General features: G+C 43.8%; 1 protein-coding gene across 6 annotated transcripts in view; it reads right to left on the bottom strand.

The window, feature by feature from the left end:
* Nucleotides 1–4,528: 4,528 nt before the first annotated feature.
* ACTN1 (actinin alpha 1) overlaps nucleotides 4,529–19,968 on the bottom strand; it is a 95,645-nt gene continuing 80,205 nt past the window's right edge. For 3 of the 6 annotated variants that reach the window (XM_081851592.1, XM_081851593.1, XM_081851591.1), the window contains 7 exons: nucleotides 18,919–19,101; nucleotides 16,745–16,879; nucleotides 15,090–15,269; nucleotides 13,524–13,670; nucleotides 11,512–11,592; nucleotides 8,302–8,460; nucleotides 4,529–6,351 (listed from right to left, as the gene is read on the bottom strand). In XM_081851592.1, the coding sequence (XP_081707718.1) occupies nucleotides 6,193–6,351; nucleotides 8,302–8,460; nucleotides 11,512–11,592; nucleotides 13,524–13,670; nucleotides 15,090–15,269; nucleotides 16,745–16,879; nucleotides 18,919–19,101 (1,044 nt within the window). In that variant the 3' untranslated portion in view covers nucleotides 4,529–6,192. Of the gene's footprint in view, nucleotides 6,352–8,301; nucleotides 8,461–10,918; nucleotides 10,985–11,511; nucleotides 11,593–13,523; nucleotides 13,671–15,089; nucleotides 15,270–16,744; nucleotides 16,880–18,918; nucleotides 19,102–19,968 lie in introns of all 6 variants that reach the window. The other 3 variants (XM_081851595.1, XM_081851594.1, XM_081851596.1) reach the window with 2 other exon arrangements.

Raw genomic sequence — 19,968 nt, 5'->3', positions numbered from 1 at the left:
CGCCAGAGGCCGCGGTTTGAACGCCTTTGCTGGACGCGGATGGAGGCCCCGCTGCCCCGCTTGGGAGTTGTAGGCGGCTGCCGTTGCGAAGGGGCCTCGTGGAGAGCGGGGGTTGGTAGAGAGGCAGGCCGGGAGGTGTTGTCCTTCCGAGGGAGAGAGTTAGGCAAGCAGCTCTCGCGAATGGCGATCGCGCCATTTCAGGACGTCATTGCGGGCGGGGATACAAACCATGCTTCTCTGCCAGGCTACTTCATCCAGAGCAGCTGCCGGGCTCTCCTTGTGCAGTGTTTACGTATGCAAGCTAAGATCCTTATCCTTCGCTGCTGTTGGGTGCTTTCAAGCCATTAAAAAAATAAATAAATGCTTACTTTGAATTCTTCCCTGATGAAAGCCTGAGCTGCGTTTTCTTCCCGAAGTGATACAAAGGGCTTTTGTTTATAATACTGTAGCTATATAATTACCAGAGGCATGGCAGATTAATAAATATATTGTTACTTGCCCCTAGCTCTTGGGGGGGGGGGGAATTCTATATAGCTCTATATAACTATACCCTTTTTAAAAAGAAAAAAAGCTGGGAATCTAGTGATTGTGGTTCATCCCAGGGAAGAGGGAGTGACTGCCCCCCTTGCAGATGCTCACAGACCAATAGCCTAAAACAAAACAAAACAATTTCATTCAAATGATTATAAAATGCCTTTCTCTCTATTTTGCATTAATGCTTTGAGGGTGGCGTAGGAAGGCAAATGCACGAGAATCGTCACCTGTCTGATATTTTGATCTGGGCTAAATGTTGTGCAAGAAAGATTACAGGGTGGGGGGAGTAGAAACAAGATGTTGTGCCTCATTACATATTAATGAACACAGTTGGCACACAAGCTTTTCAACATTTCCACATCACTAAAAACTAAATATGCAGCACAGCATTTCCTTATCAAAATAGGTCAGAAGGTTTTTTTTTTTTTTTTGCTTTGTTTTAACAAGACTACTTCAGATCTTTCTGAGGTATGTGGCCTCTGAGGAATGGTTTCCCCAGTTTTGGCACAAGGCAAAGACAGTTTTGTTTTCCCAGGCATTTCAGCAACGTCAGTGATATTGTATGATATTGTTACATCAGTTTTTAAATACCATTTTTAAAATTTCTTCATTGCATTTTTTTTACTGTAAATCACTTCAGGATTTTTTTTAGTGGGGAGCAATATACAAATTTAATAAACCTAAATCTTGGCTTTGCAAAACATAACTGGTTGCCACATACATAGCAGGTTGCTCCATAAAAGGATGCCACCATATTGTTTTTTCCCAACCCATTGCAAACCATTGCGTAAGCTGAGGATTGGCAGAGACTTTTCATATCACCACCCTGCCAAATGTACAATAAATGTAATAACTGGTGTGTGGTGTAACATTCACTTGGCCCACATGGGTCCTGCCAGTCACAGACTGTACTAATGCAGCATGTGATAGTACAACCACAATTAAGTGGCTTCTTCTCTGCCAAAGTTTATATGAATTGGCTGTGATAAGAATCTCGTTGATTCCCTGCACACAAATGGCTCCTTTTCTTTTCACCAACGTGTGCAGCCAAGTACTCTGTGATTGAGTGCTGCTTGCTATGCAGAAGTTCCCAATCTCCAGGCAGGTCTGGGAAGGTGCCTGTCTGAAACCCTGGGGAGCTGTTGCCCTGATAGAGTAGCCGGTGCGGAACTGGGTGGACCAGTGGTCTGACTTGATAAGGCAACTCCAAACATTTCTAGGTCCACATGACAAATACCACAGAAATCTGTTACACATTTTCACCTAGTCATAATATTGAGGGCGTACTTGGAAGCTTGCTTCTTTACTTCCATGCCACCAAATGACAGGCTGCAGGTGAGCAGAGCTCACCAATGTGCTGGGATCTTAAGAGAGGATGTGTGCGGTTTCTCTGGCCTCAGAGATACAGACAGACAGACAGACAAGCACTTTATTTATGCCCCATTGGGGTAACTGGCAGTCATCTAGCTATACTGGGAAATGTAAATGCTGGCATTATAGCATTGCCAGATTTTAAATTACAAAATACCGGTCTATGATTGGTGCCTGGTAAATCACGGGTTGTAAAGATAGAATCTGGTGGATCAGGATAGTGTGGAATGAGGAAAGAAATTGCTGGTTTACATAAGCAGAGCCAGGCACCTAGAGCTGACAGTGTGTGTGTCTCCCCCCCTCCCCCCGTTTACCAAATTTTCACCCCAACTTTACTGATTGTTTTATAAAAAGGTAAAGGACCCCTGACAGTTAAGTCCAGTCGCGAACAACTCTGGGGTTGTGGCGCTCATCTTGCTTTACTGGCCGAGGGAGCCGACGTTTGTCTGCAGTTTTTCTGGGTCATGGTGGCCAGCACTGGTGAAACCAGAGCAGCGCACAGAAATGCTGTTTACCTTCCTGCTGGAGCAGTACCTATTTATCTACTTTGACGTGCTTTCGAACTGCTAGGTTGGCAGGAGCAGGGACCGAGCAAACAGGAGCTCACCCCGTTGTGGGGATTTGAACCGCTGACCTTCCGATCGGCAAGCCCTAGGCTCAGTGGTTTAGATCACAGCGCCACCCATGAGGTTAGCAAAATTCTGCCCAACTGGTAACACCAACATACTTGGGGACACTGTTTAATAGTGGCTACTGCTGCCCTCTGTCCAAGAGACCCCTTTGACTGATACTGCCTAATCCAGTAAGATTATCTGTACATGGTGGGAAATATTGTATCCTCAGCCTCCTGTTCAGCCTGTCAGCAAAGGTGCAATGGGGTCCTCTGCCTCCTGAGGGGCAAGATAGTGGGAGTAGAGAAGAGCTTAGGTTCTGCTCTGGGCCTGCAAGTTTGTCTGCTTGGAGAACTTGTGTGTGGTGTGTGTGTGTTTGTTATAATGTTATGTATTCTGTATTTTTATACTGTAAACATCTGTGTGATCTGGTGACATATAAATTTTATGACTGATAATTAATAATAACAACTATGGAGTCTCACCAAACTCACCTTTCAAAATAGTAGTGGGATGTTAGTATCCCTGTGCTCAACTTCTCAGAAGATGGGTAAAAATGCATGGCAGCATATGGCACGCAGCAGTGCCCACCCCCATGCTCAGTAGAAACAGCTCAGCTAACATCCTTCTGGCTCTTCCACTGTTAGTTCTAGCAGACAGGTCTGTACTATTCAGCTACCTGGTCACCCAGCAGGACCACAAGCTTCTGCTACCCCCCCCCCCGTCCCATAGCTCCTAGAATTCCCTATCAGCAACATCTCAGCTTCCTCCCCTCCCACATTAACAGGCCTCAAACCAGTTCTGGCTACTACTCCTTTTATCCACCTGCCTTTCTCTGCAGCTGAGGTTTATCAGATGATACTCCCAGTTTCCTCCTCTTCTGATGCTCAGCCTTAGGGACTGCCGTTCCTTCTCATTCCCCCATCCCCAATCTGCTCCAGAGGGTCCCCCAACCCTCATGAACACAGGGTGGCGGGCAGGAGGGGAAGAAGCAGCTTTGTTTTGCGCACATCTATTGTGCCAGTGGAGCTGCAGCACTGAAAATATATAACCCTCCAAAGGGCCTTTTGGATGCTTAGATTTCATAATGGACAGGTGAAAAAGAGGAGTGTTTCTGCATCTTTAACTGCCCTGAGACCTGTGGGTATATACTGTATACACATATACATACCTGGGTGGAAAAGGGAATTTCAGCAAGGTGCAGGATTACAGAGAATAAGAGATTCTCCAGTAATACTAAAGATGTGTGTGGTGCCTTGGAGGAAATTTATATTTGACCTTATAGGCTGCAGACCAAATGCCAATGAGAGAACGGAGTAGAAATCATTTTGTTCACCTGAGATACATATAGTATGAAAGTAAAGCAGCTAAAGTGGGTATGTGCAGAAAGGTAGTGAATTGTCAAGAAGCTAATTTCTCAAATATGTTTTAAAACATGCATAAAAGGCTGCTAGAAGCAAATTTAATTTTATTGCTGCTGCTGGATTTGTATACAATATTGTAATGACCTTCCAGTTAAATAATAAACTGATACCATCACAGCAAAATTTAAAAGTGAGGGTACTCTGAAGCAAAGTTCTTATTAACCGGCCTTGGTGCTACTTGGATAACCACAGACAAATATAGGTGTCCCGTGTGAATTTGCAGATTATTGCTCAATAGGGATCTTGTTCTTGGAACAACAATTAAATTACAGTACTGCAGCAAGAATCCCGATCATTTACACAGGCTCAGATACCTTTGGGGAAAAACTGGCAATGGAGAAAAACATTTGTTCCTAACAAAGATGAGAGAGAGTTTGTGTCTTTAAACAGACACTTCAGCACAGTGCTGCCAGCTTTTCACAGTAGCCGCCTGTGGTACTTTCTCTTGTAAAATCTTCTATTCACCGTCCTTCAAAGCTTCCCTTTCCCCCTCCCCCCTGTGTTTAAGAATATGTTGATACACTTACAGAGATGTGGATACGAGAACAAAAACATACACAAAAGCTGGAAGAAAATCCCAAGACAAACTAAACACACAAAATTTATTGGTTTCGAAAACAATTGCTTTAAAGCCAATTGTACATTGGGGGCGGGGGAAGATGTGGATTTCATATCTTCCAGTGCCTAGGATTGGAAATAATGCAATGGCTCATCAAATAAGATGAGAATACTTATAAAATTAAGGCTGCAATCCTATGCACACTTACCTAAGAGCAAGACACACTGAATACATTCATACCTTGGGTTGCGAATACAGTCATGCCTCGGGTTGTGATCTGTGCAGGAGGCATGTTCACAACCTGCAGCGCCACGTCTGCGCACATGCATGACGTAATTTGGTGCTTCTGCACATGTGCGAGCACCGAAACCCGGAAGTATACCGTTGCGGTACTTCCGGGTTTGGCGCGGTCCACAACCTGAAAACGCACAACCCGTAGCGTTCGCAACCCAAGGCATGACTGTACAGTGTGGCTTAACATTGAGTAAACTTGCATTGGAACATGCTGTAAGCCTGCAGTCCTATACCCACTTAGCTGGGAGTAAGTGCCAAGTAACTCCATGGACTTCTGAGTAAGACATGTATAAGACTGTTGTCAGTCACTTAAAAACCTTCTTTAAAACAGGAAAATTGACTGCTAATTATTTCTTTGCTGGAAAAAAGCTGTAAGTTCCAGCAATTTGCATACTTTATGTTTGGTCCAAGTTTATCTTTCGTTATCTTAAGATTATCTCCATTTGAAGCAGTAATACCAGCCACGTAAACATCAATACAATTCCAAAGCAGAGTGGAGGAGGGGAAAGCACTTTGGTGTCTTGCATTTAAGAAAACAGGTAAAAACATGAACATCAGAATAATATACAAAAAACCCTCCAAGCTACCAATGCATTCTGAATAGTGTTGGAAAGTTATAGAGAAACAAGTTAACTAGACAAAAGAATGACGTCTAGATTTGTTATCACAATAAGTTTTCTTTTTAATATGGTCTGTGACAAGCAATATCAAAGATGCCAACTCTCAAGCGCCATGTTTGGAAACCAGACAACTTTCAGCAACAACACAAAGTAGGCATATTGCAATTTTAATTAAATATGAAAACATGAGCTGTGTACATTATTTTTCCCTAAAAAACACAGCAATTTCAAAAAGTTTTATTGTAAAATATTTTCATGAAACAAGTGAACCAGCAATACATGCACTTGTGTGCCTCCGCCTCTTAAAATAAATGTGATAAGGAAATAGAGACAGGTGTGGGGGGAGTGGCGCTGGGCTTGGGAATCTTAGGATGGAACGCAACACGGAACTCCATTTCCTATGTCTGAATGGCAAGAAGAAGAAAAACAAACCGTATATATTTTGTGTAATACTTCTAACATTTTCTATTTACGCTTCAATCTTGGAGAAAAATACTTTTTTTTCTGTAATAAAATACGTTTGCTGATATGTAACTTCTTTTTCTGCAGAAAATAATTTTGTAAACCGTCCTCTTTTAGGGGCATGATAAACTGTTTCATTTCAACATTTCCCCCTCTGCTGCCCCCACCCCAAATGGGATCTGGGATCTGAAGTGGAAACAGGAAGGGCAGAGGGGAGGGGAAGAAAAAAGGCAGAGCAGAGCCCGCTTTGCAAACAGAAAGAAAAGTGCTCCTGGATGGGAGAGGGTAAGGATGTGTGGTGGATAGATAGGTAATAGTTAAAGGTCACTTTCGCCATAGAGAGCTGTAGAGAAAGACATGTAGTCCAGGGCACCAGGTACAGAATCCAGCCCGGTATAAGGTGCCATTCTAGCAATGCAATATTCAGCTTGATCAGGCGGCAGTTCCCGTCGCAATTCATCCACAGTGATATAATTCTGTAAGAGAACAGAGGGGTGTCCTTTTTTATTTTAACTAGATGACGCAGGCACAATTTTATTAATGTAAATTGAACTTATTTCCATATTAACTAAATACAGTCATATCTTGGAAGTTGAACAGAATTCGTTCCGGAAGTCCATTCGACTTCCAAAACATTCAAAAACCAAATCACGGCTTCTGACTGGCTGCAGGAAGCTTCAGAAGCTGCGGAAGCACCGTCGGACATTTGGGTTCCAAAAGAACGTTTGCAAACCGGAACAATCACTTCTGGGTTTGTGGTGTTCAGGAGCCAAAATGTCCGAGTTCCAGGGTGTTTGGGATCCAAGGTACAATTAGTGGTTTTATTTGATATGCATTTTCTGAGTTTCTGTTGCTTCCCAATTGGGGTGCAGCATCTTTTATAATTTGTAGTATTAGGACAGGGATGAGGAACCTTTTTGGCTCCACAGGCCAGATCCTTACCCATCAACTAATGTCACAAATTACATCAGGGGATCTGGTGTTTTGAAGTCCTGAAAGCAGCAGGCAGCAAGGTGTAGCTAACGGAAAGTCCCCCCTGCTTCATTTCAAAGGAAAAAATCTTCCTGTTAGCAGGACCTTGCTGTCTGCCATGCGGAAAACCTATCTGAGCAGGTTCAGGTGTGTGAGAGAGAGTTCCCTGCAGAGAGTTCTCACATGCACCCAGACCAGTCAGGATCACCCTGCCATCAGCCAATGTGCATATGGAGTACAGTGGTACCTCAGGTTAAGGACTTAATTCGATCCGGAGGTCCGTTCTTAACCTGAAATTGTTCTTAACCTGAAGTGCCACTTTAGCTAATGGGGCCTCCTGCTGCCGCCGCGCCGCCAGAGCACGATTTCTGTTCTCATCCTGAAGCAAAGTTCTTAACCTGAGGTACTATTTCTGGGTTAGCGGAGTCTGTAACCTGAAGCGTATGTAACCTGAGGTACCACTGTACTGCTTATTACTGGTAGCTGCCTTACATCGCTTTGGAAAAGCGGTGTTTGCAAATGCTCCTCCTCTTAGCTTGTGGGCAGGCCGTCTCAGTGGGGTGGAGGGGGAGACTCCTCTCCCTTATCCTGCTGCCACAACCCCACTGGAGTAAAAAAAGAAGAAGCCTGACCTGCTTCAAACAGCACTTCTGGAAAGAGCTTTAAACTCCACCCATCAGCTAATGAGTAGGGAATAAAGCCTGCTCCATTGGCTGTTCCTACCTGGGAACAGGGTGTACGGCCAAATGCAGGATTAAACCCTGTCTTCTGACCCATCAGCTGACGACACTCGTGACCAGTGGTTGTGTGGGTTGGAGGGAAATGGCCTTGCAGGCCAAATTGGGCCAAATTACCATAAGCAAAAACAGCTTATATTAATGTTTCAGCCAACCTGAAATAAAGGGTTTGTTTCATTACAACACATTCCTAAAATCTTTACTTGAAAAACCCAGGTTATATTTTTACATTTCAGCTGTCACGGGGAAGCGCTGACATGTAGCACAGTTCAGCGAAGATCAGAGAGAGACAAGGCCAGACAGGAAACTTGCAGCTAGCAGTTTTATTAAGAATCAGACTCATGGACACTCATGACATATGCTCCCTCAGCATTAAGCTGTTGCTTAGGGTGTCTTGCTCCTCCCCAGCTAGTCCTACAGTGAGTCCCAAGGGACCTTCTCTGTGTCTGCCTAGTTTTCTGCTCTATTCCATAAAGCAAGTGCCTTGTTTTTGGGAGTGGAAGAAGGAGCTGGCAAGTTTTCAACTCCAGTATCTCCCAGCTCTCCTCCTCTGGGGTGTGTTTGGTCATCCAACACCAAGACACCAACACTAAGTTGTCTTCCACTGCACTCTCCCTGGGGGGCATCTTGGTCAGGCTGTTTCCACCACTCCTCATCTAGCCAGTCCCTGACATCACCAATTCTAAAACCACGTAGCGTACAAAAGTCTGAACTCACTTTATCTCCAGCCAGGATCTTGAAAGAAGCCATAACTTGGTCAGCTGTGTCAGTATCTGCAGTTTCCCGGGACATGAAATCAATGAAGGCTTGGAACGTCACTACTCCGATGCGGTTGGGATCTACAATGCTCATAATTCGAGCAAACTCTGCTTCACCCTGGACAAAGATACAAGAGTTAGCAACAACTCAATCTACTGGTGACAGGAAAGGATGAAATAGGCATTTGTTATGGAAACACACCATAGCCTTTTGCAAACTGGCCACCCCACCCCCAGTGATGTTTTGGACTACAACCCCCATTTTCTTTAACAATTGCTGCTCTGGTTGGGCCTGATGGGAGTTGTAGTCCAATCCATCTGGAGGGCACTAAGTTTGGGAAGGCTGTTCCAAAGGCATCGAGGATGTATCACATGAAGAATTAATTGAAGTAGTTTGCATTTGAAGTTATAAGGAAGACAAGCTCATAAATGTTTGGCACCAAGTAGTAGTTTCAGCACTGACACCCAAAGAATGGGGCTGCTACCCCTTATCACAGGTCTGATAAGACAGCAACCAATGGAAGCCAATGGCGTAACTGCTTCAGGTAGAGACATTCCTCAGGCTCCAACCAAACACCGCCCAAATGCTATATTATTGTGATGCTGCTGCTGTTGAGTGTGGGCACTGTATGGCACCAAGTCCACAAGAAGCTGCTGTGTAGAAACACCCTCTTTATAGGAAGGGAAATACAATAAAAGTAATGTGTTCACTAGCAACTTCCTTTTCCCTCTTTATAAATTTTGTGGCAAGAATAAGCCTAGGGGCCGATTTGCATGTTATTGCTGAATCCCCCTCCTTTTTTCTAGCCCATGCAAATGGGCTATGCACATGAGCAGTGTAAGATGTGGGGTAGCAAAATTCATGGAATTCAGTTGCAGCAACTTACATGGATGGGGCAAGCTCCAGACCAAAGATTTGAGATCACAGAGTCTGATGAAGATAAGCTCAGTGGCCCTGTGACAGCTAAAATTAGTAGTACTGCCAGATATGAGATTATATTATGAGGCATCCTGTCTCTGTTGATTGAAAGAATGGATAACTTTGGAAAATACACTTCTTTGGAAAATAGCATTGCATTCTTAGTACTACTAATTTTAGCTGCCATGGGGCCACTGGGACTGATGGGTGGAATATAGGCAGTATGGGAAGGCACAGACCGTCACCATATCCTATAGCCCTTCAGTTGATGGCTATAACTAATTTCCCTTCCAACGACTTCTACCAGCATAGCTCCAGTTCCAGAAAAATGTGAGTATACAGTTGCCCTGTGGGATTGCAGTTCTTGTACACTTTCCTTGGAATAATAAACCCCACTAACTACCGTAGGAGTTTCTTCTGAGTAAAGATGGTTTGCCTTTCACTGTGAAAATATGAACTGTTCACAAAATGGCAAAGACATGCCTAGAGAGAGCTGTGTTGCTCATCGACATTGATGTCACAGAAAATATGCATAGAGTATTTAACAGAAAAGGTGCCCAAGACTCTTGTGCAGCTGCATCCCACACTGCACAGTTAAATGGTTTTCATCTGTTGGTTGATATATTGCTGGTTTTGCTGTTTGTTTTTATTGCGAATAGAATCATAGAATCATAGAGTTGGAAGAGGCCACAAGGGCCATCGAGTCCAACCCCCTGTCAGAGCACTCCTGACATATGGTTGTCAAGCCTCTGCTTAAAGACCTCCAAAGAAGGAGACTCCACCACACTCCTTGGCAGCAAATTCCACTGTCAAACAGCTCTTACTGTCAGGAAGTTCTTCCTAATGTTTAGGTGGAATCTTTTTTCTTGTAGTTTGGAACCAAACTGAATAAATCCAGTTGTTTTTATGGATTTGTGAGACCGACACAAAATACCATTTTTGGCCAAAGGGGAGCTTCGAAAATGTTTGAATAAAAAATCCCCTTAAAACAGGATTCAACTAATGAATGCTGTCAAGTAGAAGCCTTCAGCAAGGACTTTCACATGTGTCATAGGGCTTTCCCTGCCTTTTCTCCCCCCGCCCCAAATTGGCTCTGGGGACAGGGGTTGAGAGAACCTCTGCAATTGAATGCAGGCGGGGGGGGGGGGGGCCTTCTGTCTGGCAAGCCAAAATGCTAGCCCTGATCATTGAATTTCTTCCGTCCCCAATGGATGTACATAATGAAGAAGAAAAAATCATTTTTTGATAAACCAAATCTCGCAGTTTAAATGTGGGAAAATGGACTATTTTTACAGCAGAAGGACAAGTGTGAAGGGTTGTTGTGTGGGCGGCTCACAATGAATTAGCAACAAATGCATAATTATAATGCAAAAACAAAGCAAAATGGCCATGGGAGAACTAGGCTTAGACATTGTTTTGTTCTACTTATTCAGAGGTCAACCAGGAATCAGTTTGGATTATATTCTGATTCTTCTTCCAAAAATAAAGTATGAAGTCAATCTGGTTTGTAAAGAAATATGCCACTGATGCCATAGATTTTATTCACAAGTCACGGGACTGACAAAGCTTTACCTGGGTTCACTAGCAGTATGCCCTTTTCTCATTTAAGGGTCAAATATACCACTGTGAATATAAGTGGCAGATGCTTCTACCTTACCATATTGTAACCAATGGAGATAAGGCAGGTGCGGAAATCTTCAGCATCCATCATGCCAGTCTTCTTCTACACAGTCATAAAGGGATGGTAGAATGAAAGGGAAAAGAGAGGAATAGAAAGTAGAGATGAACTCACGGAAGGTGTTAAAAGAATGGATTTGCATGAAGGAAAAATGGAAGATGAGATATATTGAACAACAAAAGAATATACGAAAATAATTTGAAGAAAACAAAGAGATGGATTCATTCCATTGAAAATAAAGGAGCAGATGAAAGTTTAAGGATCAACAACAAGAAGAAAAAGGTACCGATAGGAAGATAATTTTTTTAAAAATGGAGAAGAGAAAGGAAGGCAAGAAGAGTTTTAGGGAATCAAGCAAATGGAATGTGTAACCGAGAAGAGAAAAATTGATTTGACAATGCATAAAGAAAAGAATGGAATTATGACAGAACATACAATAGTATGCAGAAATATGCACAATAAAATATAAGAACATTGACAAGACGGATTAAAACAAAAAAGAAGAGAAGGGAGAAATATGTTATTCCCTTATGGTTTGATATTTGCCTGAGTTCCTTGCTAGCATTCAGTACCTGTGCATCGTTTCCAATATCGTAACCCAAGCTGATGAGGCAGGCTTTGAATTCCTCGGGGCCAAGTGTGCCGGAGTGGTCCTGGTTAGGCAGTGTGCCAGCCAGCAGGGCATGCAGTGCCAGTGGGGTGGTGGCATAAGATGAAGAAGAGAAGGAGAACAAGAAAGGGGCAAGGAGAGGAGGAGGAGGTGCACCATGCAGCAGGTGGGGAGAGATTGGGGGAGAATGGCATGCAGGAAATAAAACAGGGGAAGAAATAAAAAGTGCACAAGGTTAGATACTGTGCTCACATTTTGTATTGTGCTAATGCTGCCTTTTCTTTTTTTCTTTTGCACTTCTTTCTCACAAAATATGACCATGCCAGGGACAAATGTTTGCTTTGAAGACTGCTTTTCATTAGAAACAATTACATTTTCTTCAACAAGTTTAGAAGAAAACATTTATTGAGCCACCTGGACTGCAGAGAAGCATTGGACACATTTGGAGTATCCTGTTGCTGAAGCATCTTTGCACTTAGAGGAGCCTTGGATTTAGAAGAACATGTTGAGTTCATGTAGTTTAGAGTGGCCCCAACTCTGCAGCCATTTTTAGTCCAAAAGTTTATCCTTGCAACAGAACTTGGACCAAGTCTCCTGCTTGATGCTCCCTGCACTGAAAACTAGACCTTTGTCTTTAACTTAGACGTTTACCCAGAGATATGACGCAACATTAAATTGCCTTTGTATTTTCTAAATTGTAAAAAACAAACAAAAACAACTCACATAGTGAATATAAGCTATATTAAAATGCGAGTGAGATAGAGGACTTGACAGAGCACGCCTAAAAGCTACACACTATTAGCGCATGAAGTGACTACATTTTCTACAGCCATTCCGTGCAGCCAGATGTCTTCCTTTGTGCTGTTGCTGACATAACAGTACAGGGGCGCCGACTTATAAAAAATATTGGGGGGGCGGGGGCCCATACCGACTTATAAAAAATATTGGGGGGGCCCAAGACCTCCAAACCGCTGCTGCTGGGGGAAGGAAAGGGGCGAGCCCCGGGCTGCCCCGACCATAAGTGAACCTGTGAGGGCCCGCCCTTTGCGGCAGCCGATTGGCTGCCGCCGTGGGCAGTGAATATTAATGAGCTGGGGGAATCCCCGCTGCCAGCCCCGCGAGATTGTTGATGGGTCGAGAGCCCGCAACCCCACCCCCTCTCTAGATCGGGAGTGGCTTTGTTTTAACTCATTACTGAATGTATTTTAAAAGGTAACTATCGTCAAACAAGGAAAATAAAAAATACCAACATAATTTTGTGATTTTACAAAGCATAATATAACTAATAATTTTCTTAAATTATTGGGGGGGGGGGCGGAGCCCCCCCAAACGAATTTTTGAGGGGGCTCAGGCCCCCTCAGGCCCCATGGAGTCGGCACCTATGTAACAGTATTTTGTCTGGATTCAGTGGCTTGAGCTGAAGATTGTTCCATGCAAGGTTAGCCTCGGTCTTTTTGAGGCAAAAACCTTAAGAACAATCCAGAAGGAAGAACGTGAAGCACAAACAGTGTGGCCTGAACAAGAGGCTTACTGACAGCGATACCTGACCTGTGAGCTTACACATGTAGAATATTTGTACTGCAATGAGTTATCACTGTACATTTTCTAATGGATGGATAACATACAAGAGCTTTGCTAGGAAGTGGCATGTAATCAAGTTCAACAAACAAACAACCCCACAACCATTAGCTACTCTCACAGAGGCTCATTAGGTTAATGTGGCCATTTCTATTAAATCTGAGAAGGGTTTGAAAATCAAAGAGATAAGGTTTTTAAACATTTGTGTTAGCATTTCCTTTGAGTCCCCAAACGCTTTAAAGTTAATGGACTCTGCCACATTTTTAAAAAGTTTTACTTGAGCTGCGGTTTCACAAGGAGAATCTGAGCCTTGGTTTCCATTCGCTTCTATGGAGAAACTCTCTGAAGTTACAGGCACTACTAAACTCCACCATCCCAACCACCCATGCCACTTACCCTGTCAAAGTGGTTGAAGGAGGCGCGGAATTCATTCATCTGCTCCTGGCTGATTCCTTTGGCATCCCGAGTCAGAATCTGGTTTTCCACTTCATTGGTAGTCCTAGCAATGGTTGTGAGGAGTTGCTCCCAGCCCACTCTGATGTGCTGGAGGAGAAAAAACAATTTCCCGCCTACATTTTAAGTTGAGAAGCAGCACCTGGAGACTAGTCAAAATGCAGTAAAGTGATTGTAGACTTGGAAAATGTGCTGCTCAGTAGGGAGAGGAAGCACATGGCGATGCTGGTTGCAAATAATGGGTGTTGTAGTCCAAAACATCTGGAGGGCTCCAGGTTGGGGAAAGCTGACCTAGGTTTTCATTTAAAACAAGGGTAGGCCTAACCCAGCCCACTAGACCTTCCTATGCAATCCATAGCACTCCCTTGGCTTCCCCAGGTGTGTGCACATTGGCGTGGACCATCGGAGAAGTGGGGAGGGCATAATTTTCATCCACCGAATGGTACTTTGGGTGGAAGGTTTTTCTTCTACGTGGGAATGAAAATTGCCTATTGCTCCTCAGCACTCCAATCAGCTGTTCTTCCTGATCAAGGTATCCTGGGTAGAGAGGTTTAAACTGCCTGGCACCCTGTGATGGAGAAGAAAACCACCATCACCCACAGCTGATGTGTGGGCCAGCCAAGGAGTGGTAGGCAGTTTTCATCCCTATTGTCATGCACTGGAGGTTTAAACCTCCCCACCCAGCCGGCTGCAATGGGGATGCTCCTCAGATAGTCTGTGCCAATCAGCTGAGAAGTGAAAAAAGAATGATTCTCATTCCCATCCTGGCACTGCAGTAGGTATGGAAATATCATCCTTCCTAGCTGATCTGCATTGATCAGTTGAGGAGCTGGTGCGGGGGTGAGCTTTCCACTGGAGCAATGCAGCCCCTAGCCCCAGTTCCCACCCCACATTTAGACAATGCTGATAAGAAACTGCTTCTAACACAGAATTCCTTATTGATTGATTGAACTTATATACCGCCCTATACCCGGAGGTCTCAGGGCAGTTCACAGAAAAAATCACAATATAAAAAATATATTGTCATGATATCTACTTTAATAGGTAATTCTTACCAGCTAGCAAGCTCCAGCGACTGCCCACTCACATTTGCATGGACTCCTCAGACTTGTCTGCAGTGTTGTTCCTACACTTTTAAGGTTGTTGCCTCAAACCTGTAATCCCTTATGTGCTAGCCAGTCCCCATTATGTGAGGGCCTTATTCCTCACAGTCAAAATAGTCTATCTTGGCTGCAAACTATGGGTCTTAAGCAAAGGTGAATCCAGTGGGGTCCCAGACTGTGCTACTGAACGTTAAATCAGTCACCCTCTCTGTCATTTGTACAAATGAAGGCTTTAGCCAGAAGTGCTTTATGTCAATATCTGTACACGTCTGCATGGCTAGTCAGTGCTACTAGTTTAGCACCCTTCTCCCCAACATCAGTTTAATCAAGAGCAGGGTTGGGTGGCTCAGGGTATTACTCCTTGCATGCCTGGGCTATACCAGCACAGACTCCCCCTGGCCTTTACCTCCATAGTGTAGTTGGTGTGCTTGTTGTCAAAGATGAGCGCCTCTTGAATCTGTTGGTGATCTCCCTCCAGCTGATCAATCTTTGGCTTGTAATTCACAATGCTCTTCTCGTATTGCCGCAGGTGATTGAGTTGGTCCTCCAGAGTCCCGTGCATCTCGATGGAGATGCGGCCAATCTCCTGCACGAGCCCAAAGGAAATGAGCAGATGAGTGACAAGTTTCAACATGTAGAGCATTTGTCTGCAACTGTTCCCTAAATGGACTAAAACATGCTTTAACCACAGGCCTTGTCATCTCAAGGGGAAAAGAGCTTTGCTTGCAGGTTTTTCAGAGAACAGGTAAACAAAACCAAGTCACTGGAATAATTCACTGCAGCTCTACTGAGTTAAATATTTAAAACCAACTGAAGACCTGCCCAGCTGTGTTAAGGGCTTTCAGAAGATAAATTTGTTTCCTTTTTAGCACAGTTACAAAACTATCCTAATCCCTTGCTCAGTGCTGCTGGTGGGTTTAGGTGGAGGTGTCCCTCCGCTGACTGGGGCCACTGCAGAAATCTTCAATATGGCTAAAGCACAGGCTGTTGGGAAGCTGGTGTAACTAGTAACCAGTGGTAACTAGTATAGGGCTCTGAAATGAGGCATTACAGGGGTGGGATGGAGACAGAGCCGAGGGGGGGGGGTAGGCAGTGATAGATCCACTGGATCCATTTCAAAGAGGGGAGATGATCTGGCCCAGGAAGAAAACCTCAAAGCCATCCACTGTGCCTAGAAACGTGGCTCAAAAGGAAGTCAGGAGGAGCCCTAAGTTAGGGCTTCGCTTCATTTATTGGGTACATATTACAGATCAGTTATACCTGAGCCTAGCAGATCTGGAGCTACACATTGTTTTAAAGCCATGTGTATTATGATTGTGACCAGATGCCCCTGCATGTACTCAGACTGTAGGCAAGTTTAAAAAATAACAGGCAAACAAGCATGCACAGCTGCACGTACAATGTGGTCTGAAGCTACAGTCAGTTGTGGTGTATGTTTTAAAACCAATCTGAAGCTAATTCAGATGGTGCAAGTCTGGAACATGCACAGGCAAACAAAAAATGCAAAGCACAAACTATTCCTAAGGCACATCTCAGTTAATTTAGTACCTACTTAATTTAGCATTTTATTATAGAAAGCCACCCTCAATAATTTCTTGTATATGAATGGTTTTTAAATAAGAAGTAACCACTGGCCATTGAGTATCTTAAACAAAGAACATGTGTATTTATGAGGATTAGTAAGGAGAGGAAGAAAGGCCACTGTGCAAGTGAAGCTTAGCGCAGATATACTGGCTCAGGGGTGCGGGGGGAGATTGCAGCCGCTTTGTTCTTCCCCAGTCCTTTAGCTCAGCACAGTGTTGCAGCTAAGCCAAGATCATGGTTAAGCGCTCTCCTTCTTAGCCACCGTCTGTAGCCAAGGTTTGTTCTGGAAGCTAGCACGTTTGCAAAGTCCCAGTAAGTAAGCCATGGTTTGGGTTTTCATGCTGTGCAAACCAGGCCAAAGAGAGTGGTGACGTCTCTCAGCACAAATCCTTTTCACTGAAAGGATGAAAAGACAATGCCCAACTAGGAGGCTCTTCAACAGAAAAACAGCAGTTTTAAGTATTAGCAAGTTTTTACCTCCATCTTGGTTTGGATCCAGGGCCCAATGACATTGGCCTGAGCCCCAAACTGCTTGCGAAGTCTCTCATTATGCTGCTGGCGTGCATGTTCTTCCATCAAAGCCTGGTCTCGCCTGGGAACTAGTTGTCTCACCTTCAGCAAATATGAAAAAGCTTAGAAAAATTGAGCTTACTGCTGTTAAGCCTTAATAAACACAAAGTGTTCTGAAGCCAGAGAAGCCAAGTTCTGTGCACTGTTACTCAAAAGGATAAATCCAGCCCTCTTCTGAACAAGTAGGTATTAAAATAAAAATTTCCATTTAAGTGGATTAATGTCCACAAAAGAAAATTAACACCTCCATATCTATTATAGGTGAGACGCAACGTAGGAAATGTCAGCAAATCATCCAAAAGTCAAGATGGAATGCCAATATTTCTGCAAGTGCTCCAAATAAATTACCGTATTTTTCGCTCTATAAGATGCACCAGATCACAAGACGCACCTAGTTTTTGGAGGAGGAAAACAAGAAAAAAAAATATTCTGAATCTCAGAAGCCAGAACAGCAAGAGGGATCACTGTGCAGTGAAAACAGCAATCCCTCTTGCTGTTCTGGCTTCTGGGATAGCTGCGCAGCCTGCATTTGCTCCATAAGACGCACACACATTTCTTTTTTTAAAAAAAATAATTTTTATTAACTGGCCAATCACATCAAATTAAATCACATCGCATAAATTCCAAATTACAAAGCCAAATTTTTAAATTTTGTTGGGGGAACCCATACTTCAAGATCCAAAGGGGGATTCAGATCATCTTCTTATTACTGCGTTAATGTCCAAATCAGTCCCAATCAGTCCAAACAAAGTTCATAATTCTATCCAGTCTTATCTTGGTGTTTCCACATCATATCTTGTTCATATAATTTCTCTTTTTCCTTTACGATCTCTTCTGTTAGTCTCCTTAAGCCGATAAGCAAATATAATAATCCTGTGTGGATTTCCCGTTCCTCCAAACTAAGTCCAGATGGTTTCCATATAGCTCCTTCGTAGATAACATCGCTCTTTCCATCATAAATTAGGCATTTGTCACTCTTAAGTCCCACCGAGAAGTTGATTTCTCTCTTTCTCCTCCCAGACCCAAGAGCTCCAACAATGCCTCCCAAAATGGCGACAGCATTTTTAACTGCGACATTCCAAAACTCTTAGCTTTCCAGCTTCGTCTTGAAACATTGCTTTGGTTCGAAAGTTTATCTCCACACAGCCTTAAATCCACAGCTTAAGTCCTTAATTTCTGACTCGTTAGGGGAGGGGATTCTTGTTTAATCACATAAAAAAAAGGAAAGGCAGGTTTTTCCCCCCTCCCCCCTCAGTCATTTGTCGTACCGTATCTTGACGTATCTTCTCATATTTTATTCTTGTCTTGTTATCAGAGATCTCTTCTGTCAGCAGTCTTTACTCCCCCTTTTTCCTTGAAGTATGTGCAATTTATCTTGTCCAAATTGTTTCTTTTGAAGATTCTTGCAACTAGCGGCGCGGATCAAGGACGGTGTCCAGGAGTGCCGGAATCCCACAGGAGGGCTTTGTGCCTAGTGCCCCCACCCCCACAAATTCGGGGGTGGTATAGGGCACAGCAGGCAAGGGCCGTCCCCCCCCCCACAATCCTGGGGGGGTTAAGGAGGCTAATTACCCCCATCATAGCCTCCAAATTACCTCGTGTGGGTCGGAGAGATGTTATTGTCAGCCATCTTCCGATGCGCCACCTAGTGGAAAAGACGCACACACATTTCCCCTTACTTTTTAGGAGGGAAAAAGTGAGTCTTGTAGAGCAAAAAATACGGTAATTCTACTTGGTGGGAGCATTGGTGACTTAAGTCACCAGACCGCTCAATAAATATATATTTCACAGGCGGAAATTATTTCCTACAGCACAAGAATAAGACTGAGTTCAGAATTACCTTTTATAATCTGCACTGTGGATTACTTGCCTGCAAACCAAGAGTCAAGATATTACATTGCACATCTATGAGAATTTCAACTAAGGCTGCAATCCTATGCACCCTTACTTGGGAGGAGGTTCATTGAATTCAGTGGGATTTACTCCCAAGTAAAAACGTCTGAGATTGAGCTGCTTGCCAGAATTCCAAAAGCAGGCTTCCAACCTAGAAGAATAATTGCCAAGCCTAGAAAGCAACTCACGTGGTCCCATTTGCCATTGATTTCCTGTGGGGTGATGGTGGTGTAGGGGTTGGTTCCTGCCATGTTGACATGGTAGGTCTGAACGATTTTTGACACTTCGTTGTGGATTCCTAGAATGGCCTGTCGCTCCTTGTCTGCATCTGGCAAGGTAGCTTTGAACTGTTCATGGGCCGTGGTCAATCCCTGAAGGAAACAGAAAACACAAAAACAATTTTTAAAAAGAACAAGCCCATTCCCCATCATGCTGCGTTATAAAACACCAGCACAGGATGGAAGAATCTGTGTGTGCAACAGGACATTGGAATAATTTAAACAGTGTCAGGGAAAGATTCCCTTTTCTACAAATGAGAATTATAAAGGCAGGGAACTGCACTGGAGCAGTGGAAAATTAAATTGTGCAGCAATTAAAACTTCCTACTGCACGACCACTGAAGGACATGCTGGAAAGATTTTAAGGCAAGAGTGCCAAAAGCACATTTCCTTTTTAGTATTCTTGGAGGCCATTTTCTTACATCAGTTAGGGGTTGGGCTCTGGCATTTCTGGGTTGCAGGCAGGGATGGCGAAAGCTCCCCTTTGGTAGTAGATGCTTTAGCATAGGGGAAGGTAAAGGAAAACTGAGTCAGAGCCCAAATCTATACCTGTCTATTCAGAAGCAAGCCCTGCTGATTTCAACATGGCTTCCTGTTCCATATGTTGGTGTGAGACTGCTGGCTTAGTTACTGCAGGCATTACTTACTTAACTGTTCCGAATACTTGTTTTCTAAAGAGAAAGATGCATAAGCCCAAAGGGATGGCAAACTCTGGCTCTCAAGATGTTGTTGGACTACAACTCCCATCAAGCCTGACCACTGGCCATGTTGGCTGGGGCTGATGGGAGCTGGAGTCTCACAACAGCTGGAGGGCAAAGGCTCCCCACTCCTGCAGTATATCAGCTGATCTTCAAAGCCTGTTATTTTATTACTTTTATTTTATTATTTATTAAAATTGTTGAAGGACGACAGGACAGTTCCTCAATCCTTAGCATAGGGAATGGCTATGACTAACCAGAG

The sequence above is a fragment of the Podarcis erhardii genome (assembly GCF_964252035.2).
Source record: "Podarcis erhardii genome assembly, chromosome: 1".
NCBI lineage: Eukaryota > Metazoa > Chordata > Lepidosauria > Squamata > Lacertidae > Podarcis > Podarcis erhardii.
This window is presented reverse-complemented; position numbering and strand designations above follow the sequence as displayed.